This window comes from Oryzias latipes, chromosome 3, assembly GCF_002234675.1.
Source record: "Oryzias latipes chromosome 3, ASM223467v1".
Classification (NCBI taxonomy): Eukaryota; Metazoa; Chordata; class Actinopteri; order Beloniformes; family Adrianichthyidae; genus Oryzias; species Oryzias latipes.
In genome coordinates this window covers 23,769,379-23,786,987 of record NC_019861.2, presented here as the reverse complement: position 1 = coordinate 23,786,987, position 17,609 = coordinate 23,769,379, and the positions used below count along the sequence as shown (strand labels likewise).

At 38.2% G+C, this 17,609-nt stretch overlaps 1 protein-coding gene across 1 annotated transcript in view; it reads left to right on the top strand.

Moving 5' to 3' along the window:
• csmd1 (CUB and Sushi multiple domains 1) overlaps window positions 1–17,609 on the top strand; it is a 416,037-nt gene that overhangs the window by 212,189 nt on the left and 186,239 nt on the right. The window contains exons 4-5 of the mRNA XM_023953530.1: window positions 12,498–12,692; window positions 16,396–16,603. Of these exons, the coding sequence (XP_023809298.1) occupies window positions 12,498–12,692; window positions 16,396–16,603 (403 nt within the window). The remainder of the gene's footprint in view (window positions 1–12,497; window positions 12,693–16,395; window positions 16,604–17,609) is intronic.

Sequence of the window (17,609 nt, the reverse complement as noted above, 5' to 3'; positions counted from 1 at the left end):
TAAAGCTATCATAATAATTAGATAATAATTCAAGTACATGCAATTTTTAATATTTAATACATAAAGCTAAATTTAAACTTTGTCCTCTCAGCCTTTATGCTTCCTCTAACACACACATTCTTGTGTCTGTGCTCATGCACGTGAGAACTAATGAAGCAAGTGATGTTGACTCCTGTGTTTTGTGTCCCCTCTGGCACAACACAGCCTCGGGGCAGGCAACTCTCTCCAATGATAACTCTGGTCAGGTCAGGGCTGTCATAGCATTGATGACAGGAGGCAAAGGGAAAAAAATGAGAACAGGATGTGTTGGCAGTGTTTTTTGGACACCATGAAGGAGGAGTTGAAGCGGGAGTGCTTGGCAGGTTCTTTTTATTTCCTTTTTACAATAGCTAAATGAAAAGCTATTTTATCTTCAGCCCTTTTATTTATTTATTTTTTTAATGGTCTACCATAGAGGGATGCGGGGACTTTCAGCAGTTACTTTGAATGCTTCATGGTCTTGTAAGCAAATTTTGTTACATAGAAAAATAGACAGGAAGAAAATACATTTACTTTTTTGAAATTTCTTTTGGTTCAACTCACTTCTTTGGGGCACTTTTGCATTAAAGCAATGCACTTTAAAAAGAACAGTTTTACTGCTGCTTCAATGGCTGCTTTTTTCAGCCTGAAACATGAGTACAAGTCTCAAGTACAGACATTCAGCACAAACATATATTTAAAAATATTTATATTTAAAACAAAGCTAAGATGTCAACATTATTTTCAGGAATTTCTAAAAAAAAATAGAAGTCTTATTGGGGAAATTTTTTAATAAGAATGTTATTCCCTTAAAAGGGAAAATATAGTAAATGTGTACAAAAAAGGGAGGCGGGGTTTGAACAACAATGACATGTTTTAAGCTTAAACAATACTTTTGTATTGGTATTGTGCAAATATAATGCTTAACACTTCCAAATGTTCTTTTTCTGCAAATTAAAGACGTCAAAATTCCTAGAGTTTGCTACACTAGTTTCACCATTTCAAAATGAGTTGGGAAGGATAAAAAATGGAAGAGAAAGGTGCATATTTGCCCTTTTGAAAACACAATTGTGTGAGTGTTCTGTGTTGAGCTTTAGACGGATTGATAGATGTTTCTGGTTTTGCCCCCTGCAGCTCTTTAGCCTCAGGCTAGGTCACTGTTTCCCTAGCAACTGCTGAACTGGCCAGGAGCATATTTCCCCAAAGTGTGACAGCGTTATTAGTGTTCCACATACCTCCACTATTCCTCCAAAAATATTGTCTTATGATAAAAAGTTTAGAAGCAAAAATACACTTTTGACTCACATAAATTCTCTTGAAAAAAAAAACCTTTTTAACTTTTACTTAAAAAAGGTCAAATTAGAAATAGTTTAAGTTTAAGGAAATGATCAACACATACAGGTTGAGAGAGGATTGTGCCTACTTTAAATCACCAACCTTAATTTGTTGCATTCATTCAGGTGATATTTGTAATGGAATGCCAGCATGTGGATGTTTATCCACACTGTAATGCTTTATGAAAAAGCAATGGAAAGGCAGACATGGATCATAAATCTAAGCAGGGCTGATATATTACCTGAACTTAGCTCCTGAGAATCTCGACATATCAATAAAAGTACAATGTGTGAAAGCACATAAGGCTTCAACCATGAATTCCCCCCATGCTTGAATAGAACACGCTCGATCTTGAAATAATGTTTCTCTTTACTCATTGTTGCTTCAGGTCTGCAAAGTTTGAGTCACTTTGATGAATATGTGTTCTTAGTATTCTATCACAGCAGCACATGGAAACAAGTGCAGGTGGTTCATATTTCTGGTAAAATAACATAAAGGTGTAATTTCGATGCCACTTTTGCACATGAATCAGGATGGGCTGAAGCAAAAAGAAGACGCACAGTTTATGAAAAAGTGGGCTCTGACACACCAATGCATTATCTATTCAAAAGGCTGTAATGGTGTGATCCGTCACAGTGCCGCTGTGTCCCCTGTCTGTGGCTGTTGGTAAATATCTGGTGATTCTGGGGGCTGTTGGTGATTATGGGGCAGGTCATCAAAGCAAATAGTAAATTACACACAAAATTTCTGGCTTACATTGTCAAGCTGGAAAGGATGTGGAGAGTTTGTGTGTAGCAGTATAGCTGCTACAGTGATTACTCTGTTTAGTAAATGATTGATGAGAAGTCCTGCTGGAAATGTCACTAGCCTTGCTAATGTATTTCACAGAGGGAACATTGAAATGGCAGTGTTAATATGTTTTAATATATTTACACCAAGGGAGCAAAAAGAAAAGTTTCTTTTTTTCTTCTGCTCCTACAAAGAGGTTGAGGTTTAAGCCCGCAGACTGCAAAAACACAAGCACGTCGAAAAAGGAAAAATAAATACCCCATTCAGTATATTCGGAAGAAATTCTGAACATTCCTTTGTTAAAAGGTGATGCATGTTCCTTTAAGATGTTCAAATCACAGAATTCTACCTCAGACATGCAATCATCCTCAAGTAAACCAAGATGATGAAGCAATATGTGGAAAATGAAGTGCACCACCCAATGACCCTGTTCATGAATAGGCGGGCACAGAAAATGGATGAATGGATGGCTGGAAGTGCACCACCCTGTGACCCTACAGCAACAGGCGGTTCTAGAGAATGGATGGGAATGGATCACATGAATCAATGCATTTTATATTTGGGCAACTTTTTTATACCACATACTCATTATTTTACTCAACCATTTTAAGGTTATTTTTTCATTAGGCTAAGACTTTTTGGAAATAGTTGGAAAAATCCTTGTAAAATGAAATTTTCCTAATTAATAATTTTACTTGGAATCTTAATGAAAAAAATCTTGCCCCTATGTCTCAGCAGCTACCAATGAAATTTGACATTTATGATTGAGCAACACTTTTCCTGAGAGAACCCCCGCCAAGACATATTTTTAAGACATATTGAAAACTTTCTCAAGAACTCAGTTCCCTATTCCCTTTTTTCCACTGAGCAGTCCGGTTCAGACCTGTCTGGTATTTTGAGTGTATCCGTTATAAAATGGACCCATTCAGCCGGATCAAACCGTACCTATTTTGGGTTGGTTATAGGTCCTTAGGAAAACTGGAACAGACCAGTTAGGGCGGAGCTACTGTTGAAACCCCTTGATTGGCTGAAGGTCATTACGACAAAACAAAGCTTCTAAGAAAGTGGCTGTAGTCCTCTTCGCCGCCCAGTATTTCTCTCAAACAACATGAAATGCTTTTTATGTATGAAGTACCAAAAGCCAAGTGGGAAAAAAGTGAGCTGCTGGAGGATCTCCATTGCTGTTGTTGTCAGCTTCACCCCGCATGTGCAGTGAAGGCCAAAATATGAGTGGAAACGGACGCCTAGATTGCCAGGACCATTCTAAACCGGACCGTACCGCTCAGTGGAAACGAGGCTAAAATATTACAATCCTGCAAGATATTTTCCCAAAGGTGCAGCAAAATTTAGTCAAGCTGAGGTCTGGATTTTGATTTGGACCATTTCAAAAACCCAGTTATTTTATAGTGACCATTGTGTTTAAACCTTGCTAGCAAGATAATATACTAATATTTTGAACAATCTCGCTTTTTTTTCCCCCCCAAAAAAAAGTTTTCATGAAAACTTCTTTAACAGTTCTTTCCAATAATATTTCTGACATTTTTTATTTCTTTCTGTGGATTTAATTTGATGCACAAGTGACACAATGTTGTTTATCACTATCAGTGATTCAAAAAGTACATATGTTCTATATGTGGTGGAAAATTGCATTTAAGATATTTATGAAGATGCATTTAGTTGTTATTGGGAAGGTAAGACTCGTAACTAAAAGCAATGATTGCATAAATTAGTCATCTGTAATAATCAATTGCATAAATACAAAAAGGTGTTTGTATTGAAACCCAATTTAAAAGTGTTCTTAGAAATAACTATCTAGATTCAGAGGTTTGGGAGTATGTCATCATTTATTACATGCTGCATTTTACTTCCTCTTTAAATTTCTTAATTGTTTATTGTTTCAAATTGTTACTATTTCCTATTAGATTGTATAAATTAATTCACTTTTCATGCATTTACAATAAGAATGACTCAGGTATAAGTATTTATGGTTCATAATTGAGTGTCCCAATAAATCTCCTTTTAAAGGCTGTACTCAAAAGCAGTACCTCCTCTAAAATGACAAATGTTCAAAAGGATTGCATTAAGGAGTTGATAGGTTACAGAAACGGTGCACTGGCAATATGAAATACCCCTTAAATGTTGTTCGATAATATGTTCATGCTTGAAATGTCACTTAGGTGTTGACATATTAAACTTGGGAGGGTTAAGCGACGGGTAAAGAAACTCAGATCGGCTATTGCCCCTTGGCTGCAACAATTTGTTTGGTTGGAGTTATTAAGCAGTATGTGTCAGAGCAGATGTAATACATTTACGATCTGGTAGCAGCAGTGACACCTGGAAGTCCATTTAGCTTGTGGGTGTTGGCATCTTTCCAACACCAAATCCCCAACATTAAAAATACAGGAGGATAGCAGTTGCTACTTTTTGAAGCAGGTCCACTCTAAAGTCTGAATATGGGCCTTGTGATATGTGATCTAAAGATAATGTCATGGTGACTTAAGAAGATGAATCAGATATCCTAAATAATGTTGGTGAATAAGCATAAGGTGGAATGCTGAGGATGGATTCTTTTTAGTAATGAGTCTGTTGAAAAGAGAATATTTTTAATAAATTGTTTCCAGTTTGACAAATAAAGCAAATTTTCCTTTAAGTTTTCTAACTGTAAAATTATGCAGCTAAAGAGATTTTAATCTCTTTCTTATTGGATTTGACATTTTAACATTTATCCATGTCCCTGTTTGGCAATACGCACACAAGCTTATTCAGAATAGTTTATTTCTGTCACATAACAGACAGTGGTGCAGTTTTGTGTATAATGACATGTTAATTGTGTAGAAATTCCTTCTTCTACTTTGTTGTTTCATTACTTGCATTACAGATTGGTTAAAAAAGCTGCCTTTAATAAATACAAAAGAGGTTTATAGAAATATACACCTTGTGTGTCTGTAGATTATATCTCCCTATTGTAAAAGTGAAATATGTCCAACACAAGAGACCTTCAACTCATATCTGTCCAGAGAGTCCAGAGAGAATCATCTCAGATGGTTTGCAAATCTTGTTTTTTATTCTTCAGAGTTTTTGCACCTTTGAATTCATGTTATAGTGATACTGAGTGCAATTCAAATGCAATTAGAAGAAAGTATGCATTGGAATAAACAGAAACTCCTCAGTATGTGTACTTTTTCCTATTTATCATAGTGCACCTTACCACAAATGACAGTGGCTAAACTTTTTCAATTAGTCCTTTTCTTCGGCACTATCTACATCTTATTGTCATTTTCCCTATCTCTCATCTGTCTTTCCTCACCCCTGCATCCCAACAAAAATGTTGGCTTAGCTCAGAGTTTCTATGGCAACACACAGACCTGCCCTAAGGCTGTGAAGGGATGGAAGGGACAAGCATCATCACTCACTTTCAGCCGACTCTTTTCTCAACACACACCTGTGCACACTCACGCACACACAAACATAGCATTTTCTACGCACACTGCACTATACTTGATTGGACCGTACTACAGACTACAGACTCTACCCTAACATTTAAATTTAATAATAAAACTTGTGGTTGTGATTTTGCAGAGACACCGACATCCTGACAACATAAGTGATACAAGTTTACTCACAGGCATGCACACAAACATGTGTGCACACACAATCACAGTGATACTTGCGGCAGAAAAGCAACACACATACTTTAGCTTGCAAGTATCTCCACTGAGAATGCCTGGTGCAAATGGATACAATTTTTCTTCACGACCAAATAGATCACACAGATGTGGATTCAAGTCCCCAATCAAATCCTTGGCTGGGAGGTTGGAGGGCGGTCATGTCCTTGTGGTTGCAAGCTTTCCTTTCCATAATATCTGATCTGTGTAGCAGTGGGGGGTGTGGCAATTTGCAGTTTGATTTAACGTCTGATGTTAGTTAAATAGATAAAGTGTCAAAACTTTTAAAAAGCATAAATCATTAGAATTTGACTTTCTGAACAAATTGTACAGCTGGACTCCCATAAAGTGTTTTTCTTTGCAAAAGATACTTTTGTTGGGCTTTTTCATATGCAGAACTATGTTTCTAAATATTTACTTTCTACATAGTCAGTTTTAATGAGTGGTTACATCATCTCATTTCTGCTTTGAATGGTCTAATTTTTCCTCCGCCTGAAATAACCCCAGCTGACCTCAAATTGCAGACAGAATAATTAAAACTCCTAACAAAGGAGTAACCGGAATAAAGTGATCAAAAACATATGCGAGTGAATAAACAATAAAATGTTTAAAAAAATCTCTCCACCACATGTGTCTAACCAAGGTTTTATGCTACTAATTAAAAGAAAGGCAAATAAATCAAAGCATTGCACACACACCTGAAATTACCATCCTAATTTACCATGTGAACAGTTTGCTGCAACTCCCTAAAACACCATTACGTAAGAGGAGTTTAGTCATTACTTATTTCCATTTTTAGTGAAAACAAAAGACTCATTAATGTTAAGAAAAGCACTTTCTAATGCAGATAAGGACTTGGCAAAGAGCAAGACATATTTTATGCAAAACATTTTTATAAAGGTATTCTGTAGTTCAATTATAATTTCTAAGTTCTTATTAAAAGTCATTGTCTCGTGAAAAAACAAGTCAGGATTTTGTTGCACTTTGTTTATAATCAGAGAATTTTAACAAAAGAGTCTAGAATGTTTTTTCCAATGTTGTAAATTTTTCTTCCTTCGTGTAAACCGATGTTTGTTTTTGATTTATTTGTTTCCTCAGGCATTTTCCAACTGTCATTAACAGCTGTAATGGGAAAAACATTGCTCAATTTCTCTAAAAAGTAAAATTTGGGGAAAAAAACAAATCTTATTTGTGCATACAGCATCGTTTTACAATAGTATGCATGAAAGCTGAACTTCCATTTTGTTGTTATTTTTTAATTAAGTGACACAGCCTAAAACAAAAATGCCAAGTGGATTCAGATTGAAACTAAAAATGAGGCAGTACAGAATAAAAACCTAAACAGGGCAAAATAAATGACAACACACTTATGAACAGTGCAGCAACAACCCACTGACAAGGCCTTGGCACGGAACTAACAAAAAAAATAAATAAATAAAAAAGCACACCGAGGACCGTGATGACAAAAGGAAAGCAGCTGTGCTAATTGGCAGCAGAACCCAGGTGTGAACATTGACAGGAAAGAAAGTTGAATCCAATGAACAAAGAGGAGCCACGTCAAAATATGACAGGTAGAAAACGAACTGACTGCACAAAGACCACCGACTACATAATATAGCAGCAGCAAAACAAAATCAAGACAAACACAACATTCTTTATATTATTCAACCAATAAACTGTATTAGAGAAAAAACAAACTAGGAAAATAGAATTTACAAAGACAAATAAGAACAGAAGCATAGTTTTTCAGCGTATTTTATACCACTGATATTCTTTGTTTTTCTGCAATTAAAGATTGCATTAAAGACCCACTCCAATGGAAACTGTGTTTTTGGTGTTTTTAACATGTTCTTGTAGAATTTTTCTCATGATGGCGGACATATCTTTCTCTTTCGGCTTTTCCCATCAGGGGTCGCCACAGCGAATCATCCTTTTCCACCTCACTCTATCATGAACATCTTCTACCCTAACGTTAGCCAACTTCATGTCCTCTGTTAAGACATCCATGTATCTCCTCTTTGGCCGTCCTCTTGCCCTCCGGCCAGGCAGCTCCATCTCCAACATCCTTCTACCAATATATCCACTATCCCTCCTCTGAACATGTCCAAACCATCTCAGTCTGGCTTCTCTGACTTTGTCGCTAACACAGGCAACATGAGCCGTCCCTCTGATGTACTCGTTCCTTATCCTGTCTAACCTGGTCACTCCTAAGGAGAACCTCAACATCTTCATCTCTGCTACCTCCATCTCAGCCTCTTGTCTCTGTCTCACTGCTACCGTCTCTAACCCATAGAGCAGAGCTGGTCTCACCACTGTCTTGTACACCTTTCCTTTGAGTCTTGCTGGCACTCTTCTGTCACACAACACTCCTGACACTTTCCTCCAACCGCTCCAACCTGCCTGCACTCGCCTCTTCACCTCTTTTCCACAATCCCCATCACACTGAACTGTTGACCCCAAGTACTTAAACTCCTGCACCTTCTTCACCTCAGCCCCCTGTAACCTAACGCTTCTACCTTGATCCCTGTCGTTCAGACACATGTATTCTGTCTTACTACGACTGACCTTCATACCTCTTCTTTCCAGAGCAAACCTCCACCTCTCTAGCTGTTCCTCCACCTGCTCTCTACTCTCACTGCAAATTACAATGTCATCCGCAAACATCATTGTCCAGGGAGATTCCTGTCTTACCTCGTCTGTCAGCCTGTCCATCAGCATAGCAAACAAAAAGGGACTCAAAGCTGATCCTTGGTGTAGTCCCACCTCCACCTTGAACTCCTCTGTCTGACCTACAGCACATCTCACCACCGTCATACTTCTCTCATACATGTCCTGAACTACTCTGACATACTTCTCTGCCACTCCAGACGACCTCATACAGTACCACAGCTCCTCCCTCTGCACCCTGTCATACGCCTTCTCTAAATCTACGAACACACAATGCAGCTCCTTCTGACCTTCTCTGTACTTTTCCATCAACATTCTCAAAGCAAAAATGGCATCAGTGGTGCTCTTACGGGGCATGAAACCATACTGCTGCTCACAAATCTCCACCTTCTTCCTAAGCCTGGCTTCCACTACTCTTTCCCACAGCTTCATTGTGTGGCTCATCAACTTTATTCCTCTATAGTTGCTGCAGTTCTGCATGTCACCCTTGTTTTTAAAGATCGGGACCAGAACGCTTCTCCTCCATTCCTCAGGCATCTTCTCACTCTCTAAAATCCTATTGAACAACCTTGTTAGAAATTCCACTGCTGTCTCTCCTAGGCACTTCCATACCTCCACAGGTACGTCATCAGGACCAACGGCCTTTCCGCTCTTCATCCTTTTCAGAGCCTTCCTAACCTCATCCTTTCCAATCTCTGCTACTTCCTGCTCCACAACAACCACATCTTCCTCCCTTCTTTCCCTGTCATTTTCCACGTTCATCAGCTCCTCAAAATACTCCTTCCATCTTTTCTGTACACTCTCTTGGGTTGTTAGCACCTTTCCATCTCTGTCCTTAATCACCCTTATCTGTTGCACGTCCTTCCCATCTCTGTCTCTCTGTCTGGCTAGCCTGTACAAGTCCTTCTCTCCTTCCTTTGTGTCTAACCTGTCATAAAGCTCATCGTAAGCTTTCTGTTTGGCCTTTGCCACCTCTCTCTTCACTCTACGCTGCGCTTCCTTGTACTCCTGTCTACCTTCCTCAGTCCTTTCTACATCCCACTTCCTTTTAGCCAACCTCTTCCTCTGGACGCATTCCTGTACTTCCTCATTCCACCACCAAGTCTCTTTACCGTCTTTCCTCTTTCCAGATGACACACCTAGCACCTTCCTACCTGTTTCCCTGATAATCTCTGCTGTAGTTTCCCAGTCCTCTGGAAGCTCATCCTGACCACCCAGGACCTGCCTCAACTTCTGCCTAAATTCCTCACAAGTTTCTTCATTCTGTAGCTTCCACCACTTGGTCTTCTTTTCTGTTTTCCCTCTCTTCTTCTTCCTGACCTCCAGAGTCATCTTACACACCACCATGCGGTGCTGTCTGGCTACACTCTCTCCTACCACCACTTTGCAGTCATTAACCTCTCTCAAATGACCTCGTCTACATAGGATGTAGTCCACCTGAGTACTCCTACCTCCACTTCTGTATGTCACTCTATGTTCCTCTCTCTTCTGGAAGTAAGTGTTGACTACAGCCATTTCCATCCTCTTCGCAAAGTCCACCACCATCTGTCCCTCCAGATTCCTTTCCTTCACACCAAACCTGCCCATCACCTCCTCATCACCTCTGTTGCCCTCACCAACATGCCCATTAAAGTCTGCTCCAATAACAACTCTCTCTCCTCTGGGAAAACTCTCTATGACCTCATCCAACTCACTCCAGAATCTCTCCTTCACTTCTAACTCACAGCCAACCTGTGGCGCATACCCACTGACTACATTCACCATCACCCCTTCAATTTCTAACTTTAGGCTCATCATCCTGTCTGAGACTCTTTTCACCTCTAGAACACTGTTTACAAACTCCCCCTTCAGAATCACTCCTACCCCGTTTCTCTTCCTATCAACACCATGATAGAACAGTTTGTATCCTCCTCCAATACTACGTGCCTTGCTGCCCTTCCACCTTGTCTCCTGCACACATATAAAGAAAATTATGAATAAAAAGTATTTCTTTATTCAAATCCCGAATCAGGAGCAGATGGAAAAATGCTGTTCGAAAAAGCAACAATTGGCAAGCTACAAGGTCCGTGCTCCATTCTGATGCATCCACTTGCAGACATATAGATCTGTGTATGTCTTTAAACTATGTATGTCTTTCATCGTCTGAGCTGACATCTTGCACAAAACTATACGGCTAGATAGCTTCGATATTATTCACCATTTTTATTACAGCACTAATGCTAGCTTAGGGTTGTGAGGGGCTGTAAGCTATTGGGAGACAGTGTAAACAAAGGGTTGATGGGAAGTTGGGGCATGTTTACTCTCTGTCTACAGTCCCATCCTAAACTCTAATAGACTAAATTTCTGATGAACTACTGCCACTCTGCAGAAACTATGTCCTGGAAAATTACAGTTTTTTTTTTGTTTTGTTTTGTTTTGTTTTTGTCTAAAAATGACATAATAACAGACCATTAGGAACGATTTTAAAATAGATAAAAAAATGGTTGGAGTGGGACTTTAAGAAAAAAAGTGTTGGCCCATTACGCAGATTTGGGTTTTGATCAATGCAGTTTACCAGAGGAAGGGATTAACATGCATGATTGTGAGACAAACAACCCTGATTGGACACATAACCCTGACCCTTTAATATTTTCCCTCATTATTGTCGCAGTCCCTGTTTGAGTCAGCGCTTCAGTTCCGATGCTGGATTTTGTTCGCCTTACCTTATTAAAACAACACAGGCGGCATTTTTGGACAGAGGACAATGTGGTCATTGGAGGTTGAGTAACTTGCCTCTGATGCATAAAACTAACAATCCAAATAATGAGTCAATTAGAAGAAATTATACATGTTTGGAATCTACTGCAATTAGTACACTGCTGTTTTTGTGTCTAACTAGTCTGTCTTTTTTATGTCCCTTACTCTCTTCCTTTTTGCCCTCCTTCATTGTTCTGTTCTCCATTACATTTTTTCTCCCTGTCTCTTGACTGTTGCTTCACATTCTTTTTGTTCTGGCTGTATTTCCCATCCTCTGAATGCCTTCCTTTCACCCCTCAGTTAGTATTTTCTTCCTTCTCTGTTCTGGTTTTCAGTGTCTCATGGTGGAGCTTTGTCTAATTACTATTCTAGCGTTTAATTGGAACATCATACACAAACACACCAATTGACTCGATGAACACCCCTAACACACTGTGCTATGCATGCCCTTGGATAGACACATGCACCAAAACCATAACATGCACACATTACACACCCAGCAAGTTAACATGCTCCAGTTCTACAAATACCCATAAACACAACAGTGTACATCAGGGTTAGAGCCTGTGGAGTTTATCCAGGTTGTTTTACAGCTACTGTGTAGCTGCCCCTTCTGTGGAGCTAAGGCGCGTTGGCTACAGTCACAGTTGATTTTGGCCTAGTTATAGCATGAGCCGCCTGTAGCTGTTTCCACTGTAGAGCTGTGTCATCTAAGAATGGGCAACAACAGAAGCACACTGGAGCCAAAATCCCAGCCAGCCAGTTAAATACCACAGAGGGCCTTTGACATATTTTTAGGTTCCTAGAAAAAAAAGGCACCAACAAGAAGGCACACTTAATTAAATTTGGGTTGGGTTTCCTCCAAAATAATAAACTTCATTGTTGCTACATTGTGCAGTTTCTCTATAATGCAAATAGAAATGATTTCCTTTTAGAAAGTGAGTTGATCTGTGCTTTAGGGGGCTAAGCAAAAATGAGGAAATTGAATTTTTATGAATTTGTTTATTTATTTTATTGGGTTGTGCTGTTCTTTAGACAGTGATGCAGTTGTTAATGTGATTAACATTTGACTAGCTGCTTGGGTATATTACATTCCCTCTGTGTAATGTGAGAAGATTCAAACAATAGGTGCCAAAATCTATCCAGTGGATTCATTTTCTGTGCTGACTTTTGTAAATCAGGAGAAACTATAGTACAGTTTTATGAATTTGTTTAGCTATCGAAAAACTTAAGTTGTTTTTCTGGGGCATGCATATTCATGCACAGTTTCTGTTCTCTGCATTTCAGTCCTGCCTAGTCATACATGTGGTACCCCCGGAGTCATTCCAAGTGGAATCATTCATGGCTCACGGTACAACATTGGTGACAAGATCCGATACAGCTGTGAGTCCGGTTTTGTGCTGGAGGGACACAGTATCCTCACGTGTATCGTGTCGTCTGGCAGTGGAGCACAGTGGGACTTCCCATCACCGTTTTGTCGAGGTAAGGTCTGCTTTCCTTCTTCTATAATGAGTTTGGCAAAAGTTTTTGGACGTAAATTAAGGATTGCTTTAACAACTATACCATATTTTTCGTACTATATGACACACTCAAAAGTTGTAAATTACCAGTTGTAGCGGCTTGTCTTATTATCTGGCGCATTAGACATGGATTATTTCTGGTTGTGTTTTGTGTTGAAGCGATTTTGAGAGCAAGACAGCGCTCTGTTGGATGTTTGGATGTCATTGTAAATACACTAACTCAGCTTACGTGAAGTGATGTCAGACTCTGTTATTCTTCTACGTGTTACTAACAAAGTTGGGAGTTAGCGTAGTCACAGTAATACAGTGGCCCAGAAGGGTAACAACACAGCACATTAACTTACCACACAACACATTAACTCACAATACAACACAATAACTCACAACACAACACAATAACTCACAATACAACACAATAACTCACAACACAACACATTAACTCTCAACACAACACAATAACTCACAACACAACACAACACAATAACTCACAATACAACACAATAACTCACAACGGAAGTAAAGCTGCAATGGAAGTGCTTTTATTCTGAAATTTTAACTGGGCTGAGCAGCTAACTACCAAACAGAAAGTAACGTCACAGTGAGCCGTGGAGGGAGCATGTTTTTTCTACAAGAGAAGCTAGCAGCAGTGTTGCCAGACTGGGCGGTTTTCCACCACACAGCCCACTGGAAATTTCAGAATAAAAGCCCTTCCATTGCTGCTTTTCTTCCGTTGTGAGTCAATGTGTTGTGAGTTAGTGCGTTGTGAGGTAAGTTATTGTGTTGTGTTGTGAGTTAATGTGTTGTGAAGTAGGTTATTGTGTTGTGAGTTAATGTGTTGTGTTGTGAGTTAATGTGTTGTGTGGTAAGTTAATGTGTTGTGTTGTGAGTTTATGTGTTGTGTGGTAAGTTATTGTGTTGTGTTGTGAGTTTATGTGTTGTGTGGTCAGTTAATGTGTTGTGTTGTGAGGCAAGTTAATTACAGCCCCGACAGGCAAACCTGTCCCAGTCTAGGGGAAATCAAAAAGGGGCCAAAACATATGGACGATGGAGACCAAAGTTTAGGAACACAGTTTATTAGATGGTAGAAATAACCTGTGTCCTGTAAAACAAAAATGAATAAATAATTACTGTGCTGGTCCCAACAAAAGACAAAACAGAGGGATTGGAGCCAGGGCCAAACAGAAAAAAAATTCAGGTAGACAACTGACCCAGCCACGTTGACCGTCGGAGTCAGCAGCTCCCTGCTAAGGCTGCCTAACAAAATTAGAAGTTTTTCTGCTATGAAACCTTTCTTGATGAATGACAATCTTGTCATTGATTTGTTGAACACAATACACTCCTAGAAGTAGGGATTTTCTTTATTAGTCCATGTGGTAAATGTATGACTGTATGATATGTTGACGTAGGTAAAGTCATGACTGCTTGGAAGTGATTGGCCCTTTTCTGACTTGAAATCTCCACAAATCAGAGGGCTCTTGAATGTTAGAGTAGAGAAACATCAGTGCATGAGGGCAGAAGTAAAGTAAATCCTTTATTTTTTATCAGGTAACATGATTGAGAGGCAAATGAGGTAGACTGTACTTTTTGTGGTGACAGGGTCAGTTCGTTCTGACTCATAAAACTAGTACATATGCTGGGGCAGCTATTCTCGTCCCTGCATGACTTCGTGCTAATCTTTGTCTAGCAGCAGATATGAAAAAGAGCAAAGTTTCAGTTTCATTCTTTCCCTTTAATATCACTGCTTAGCACAAGGGTATCATGCAGGGTGTGTCCAAGACATTGCTGATCTGACTCATATATAGATAGATAGATAGATAGATAGATAGATAGATAGATAGATAGATAGATAGATAGATAGATAGATAGATAGATAGATAGATAGATAGATAGATAGATAGATAGATAGATAGATAGATAGATAGATAGATAGATAGATAGATAGATAGATAGATAGATAGATAGATAAATGACTTATATATATATATATATATATATATATATATATATATATATATATATATATATATATATTAATAAATAAAATAATAAAATATACTAATAAATAAAATCTTGCTTACTTTTTTATCATTGACTTTAATAACCCACAATCACTGTTTGAGGAATTCCGATTTTTCTGATTGATTTTTTTCAGTCTTAATAATGCATGGTCTGTTACAATTAAGATGGTATTTTCAAAAATATTGTTATTGTATCTATTTGTGAAATATTCAGTCAAAGGGTAATGATTTTTAATGTAGAATCTTCTTTCAGATATCCCAGCTAATGATTTTCCTCCTGTCTGGGAGCTCCAATCTTTATTTGTAACAGTGCTAAAAAATAACTTCTCTTGGAAGGAAGCCAAGGGCATGTCACCTGACTAGAACCAGTTGTAAGGAAGCCAAAGAGAACCATGATCAGTCTTTACCTTGGCAAGAGTTTTTTTTTTTCTTTTCTTCCTGCTAAAATTCTAGATGTGTCTTTTCACTTGAATCTTGCCGTTTTCCCACAGATATACACTGGATAGGTACGCACAATATGGTTTTGCTTTGCAAACCTTCAATCACAAACTTACGCAATTCTTGCAAAGATATGTTTATTCTGAAATACAGTAAGTATGGAAAAATAAAGAAAATCTGTTGATTTAGAAGAGAAATCAGTCCACCACTATAGTTTTCAGGCCCATTGTGTGGTAGAAAAGACACAGACTAACAATTCCTTTTTTGAAACAAAAAATAGCATACAGTATATCCTCATATAACTTATATTTCTGCTCAGTCTTCTATTCTGATGTGGATTTTTTTGTAGTGTAACATTTTTGTTGATAGTTTGTTTTTATATCAATTGTTTTTTTTTTTTGTGCAAAAATGATTTGAACAGTTTTTTAAAAGATTTGTGCATAATCATGTTTTTTTTATTTTTTTTTTATCTATAAACTTGGAAATATAACTGGTGCATTTGCTTTAAGGCTTTTTAAACCTAAAATATGTTTGTTTAAAAAGGTCAAAGTAATCATAACAAATAAAAGGATACCGTCCTTTCGCTGACCCCTAACTCCTGACACTTTTGCATGTATTTAAATGGAACTGGAATGTGCATTCTTCCAAAATAATTAAATGTATCTTAATTTTATCAGTGCAACCATTCTGAAAGTAAAAACTATTAAAATTAAAGTATCTGAAAAGAAAATTCTGAAATGAAGAATCTTAACAAGAGCTGGAAAATAGCTTTTCTGCATTGATTTCCTTTAAAGGAACAAAAGGGTTTCCATCCAAATACTCTATAAACTACGATATGAACCAGATGGGGCTCCAAATCATCAGGCTGTAATGACCCATTAGTCCACTGACGAGATGGGAAATGGTCATTTTTCAGCCATCAGAGGCAGAAGATTTTTGAATGGCTCTCTTCAGAATTTGGCTCATGTGTTCCTATTAAATTTGTAATGCTGATTATCAGTGTTTTCTGTATTATCTGTAATTATCAAATGTTATCGTGTCAATCCATGATGATATATTCTACATTAATTCAACATCAAATATCTGTGGGTCAATAAAAAACAAATAGAACATAAATCTAAAAATTGTATTCTTTTGTAAATGTGTGGTATTTGCATGGTGCAAGGTTCCTGCTCTTTCTGATTCTTTGCTCTTTCCATTTGCAACCAGCGGAGGGAGCATGTGGCGGTACGTTACGAGGCACAGCAGGTTCAATATCCAGCCCTGGATACCCCACAGAGTACGACAACAACCTGGACTGCACATGGTCAATCCTGGCTGAACCTGGGGACACCATCGCTCTTGTTTTCAATGATTTCTTGTTAGAGGACAAATATGACTTCCTAGAAATCAGCGGGACAGAAGCGCCAAGCATATGGTAAGGCCAAATCTCACATATTGAAATGGCACGGCAAAGCAAACAAAAAAAAACAAAGACAGCCTCCCCCCTGCCCTTTCAAAATAAATATATAAAGAAACCAAAAAAGCAAAAGAGCTTTTACATTCAGGTGCAAATTCAGTAAAATGACATCACAATAAGATTCTAATTTCATCTCCTTAAAGCTAAGATTTTTTTTTTAAGTTGAAACAAGTTGGTAAAGGAACAACTAAAGAAACTAAAGAAGACTTCCTTTCACATGCACATCAGTGTTTTCATGTCACAAATACCCACTGAGAACACACACTGTACACATTTCCCATTTTCAGAGTCCATAGTTGGTTGTCTCAATTGCTTACCTGTCGTCCAGTGTTGTTTGGCCAACCTGTAAGGAGGAAGCTGGGCTTGAAAAAATGGTTGGGTAGACTTAGAAGCCTGTATTTTATACTATTAAGCACACCAGATGAATTTTTACTCGCTCTGTAGAAATGTGGTCACACAGTACTTAAATTCTTTTTAAATCCAATATTGTGAAAAAAGTTTTAGTGTTTTCATCCTTGAAACAGTTTCAAATTGTAATTTTCTGGTTTGGATTTTTGGATTGCTCTTTTGATAATTGTTATTTTATTGTTTGTAGAAAAAAAAAAGTACTTGTGATTTTTGAGCTGTTGGCAAGATTACATGTTGATGTAATTCCTTGTAACAGCAGCAACTACCACTAGGAGATTGAATTTAAGTGGTTAAGTGGTAGGATTCCAGAAATCTACGGATGGGTGGATCCTTTTTTACACTGCAGATGATATACTGCACGAGAGGAAATGTTAATGATGCTGATGTAGTTCTTAGAGCAAGTGAGTGAAGAGTTTGGCGGATAAAGAGGAAGAGTGAAGGAGGCATTGAGAATAACATTAGATGGAAATAAAAGAAATGGAAAATAATTGCGCATTAGGCGCTGTCATACGCATCAAGCATGACATTCTCATGATACCGTGGGCCTGCCTGTCTG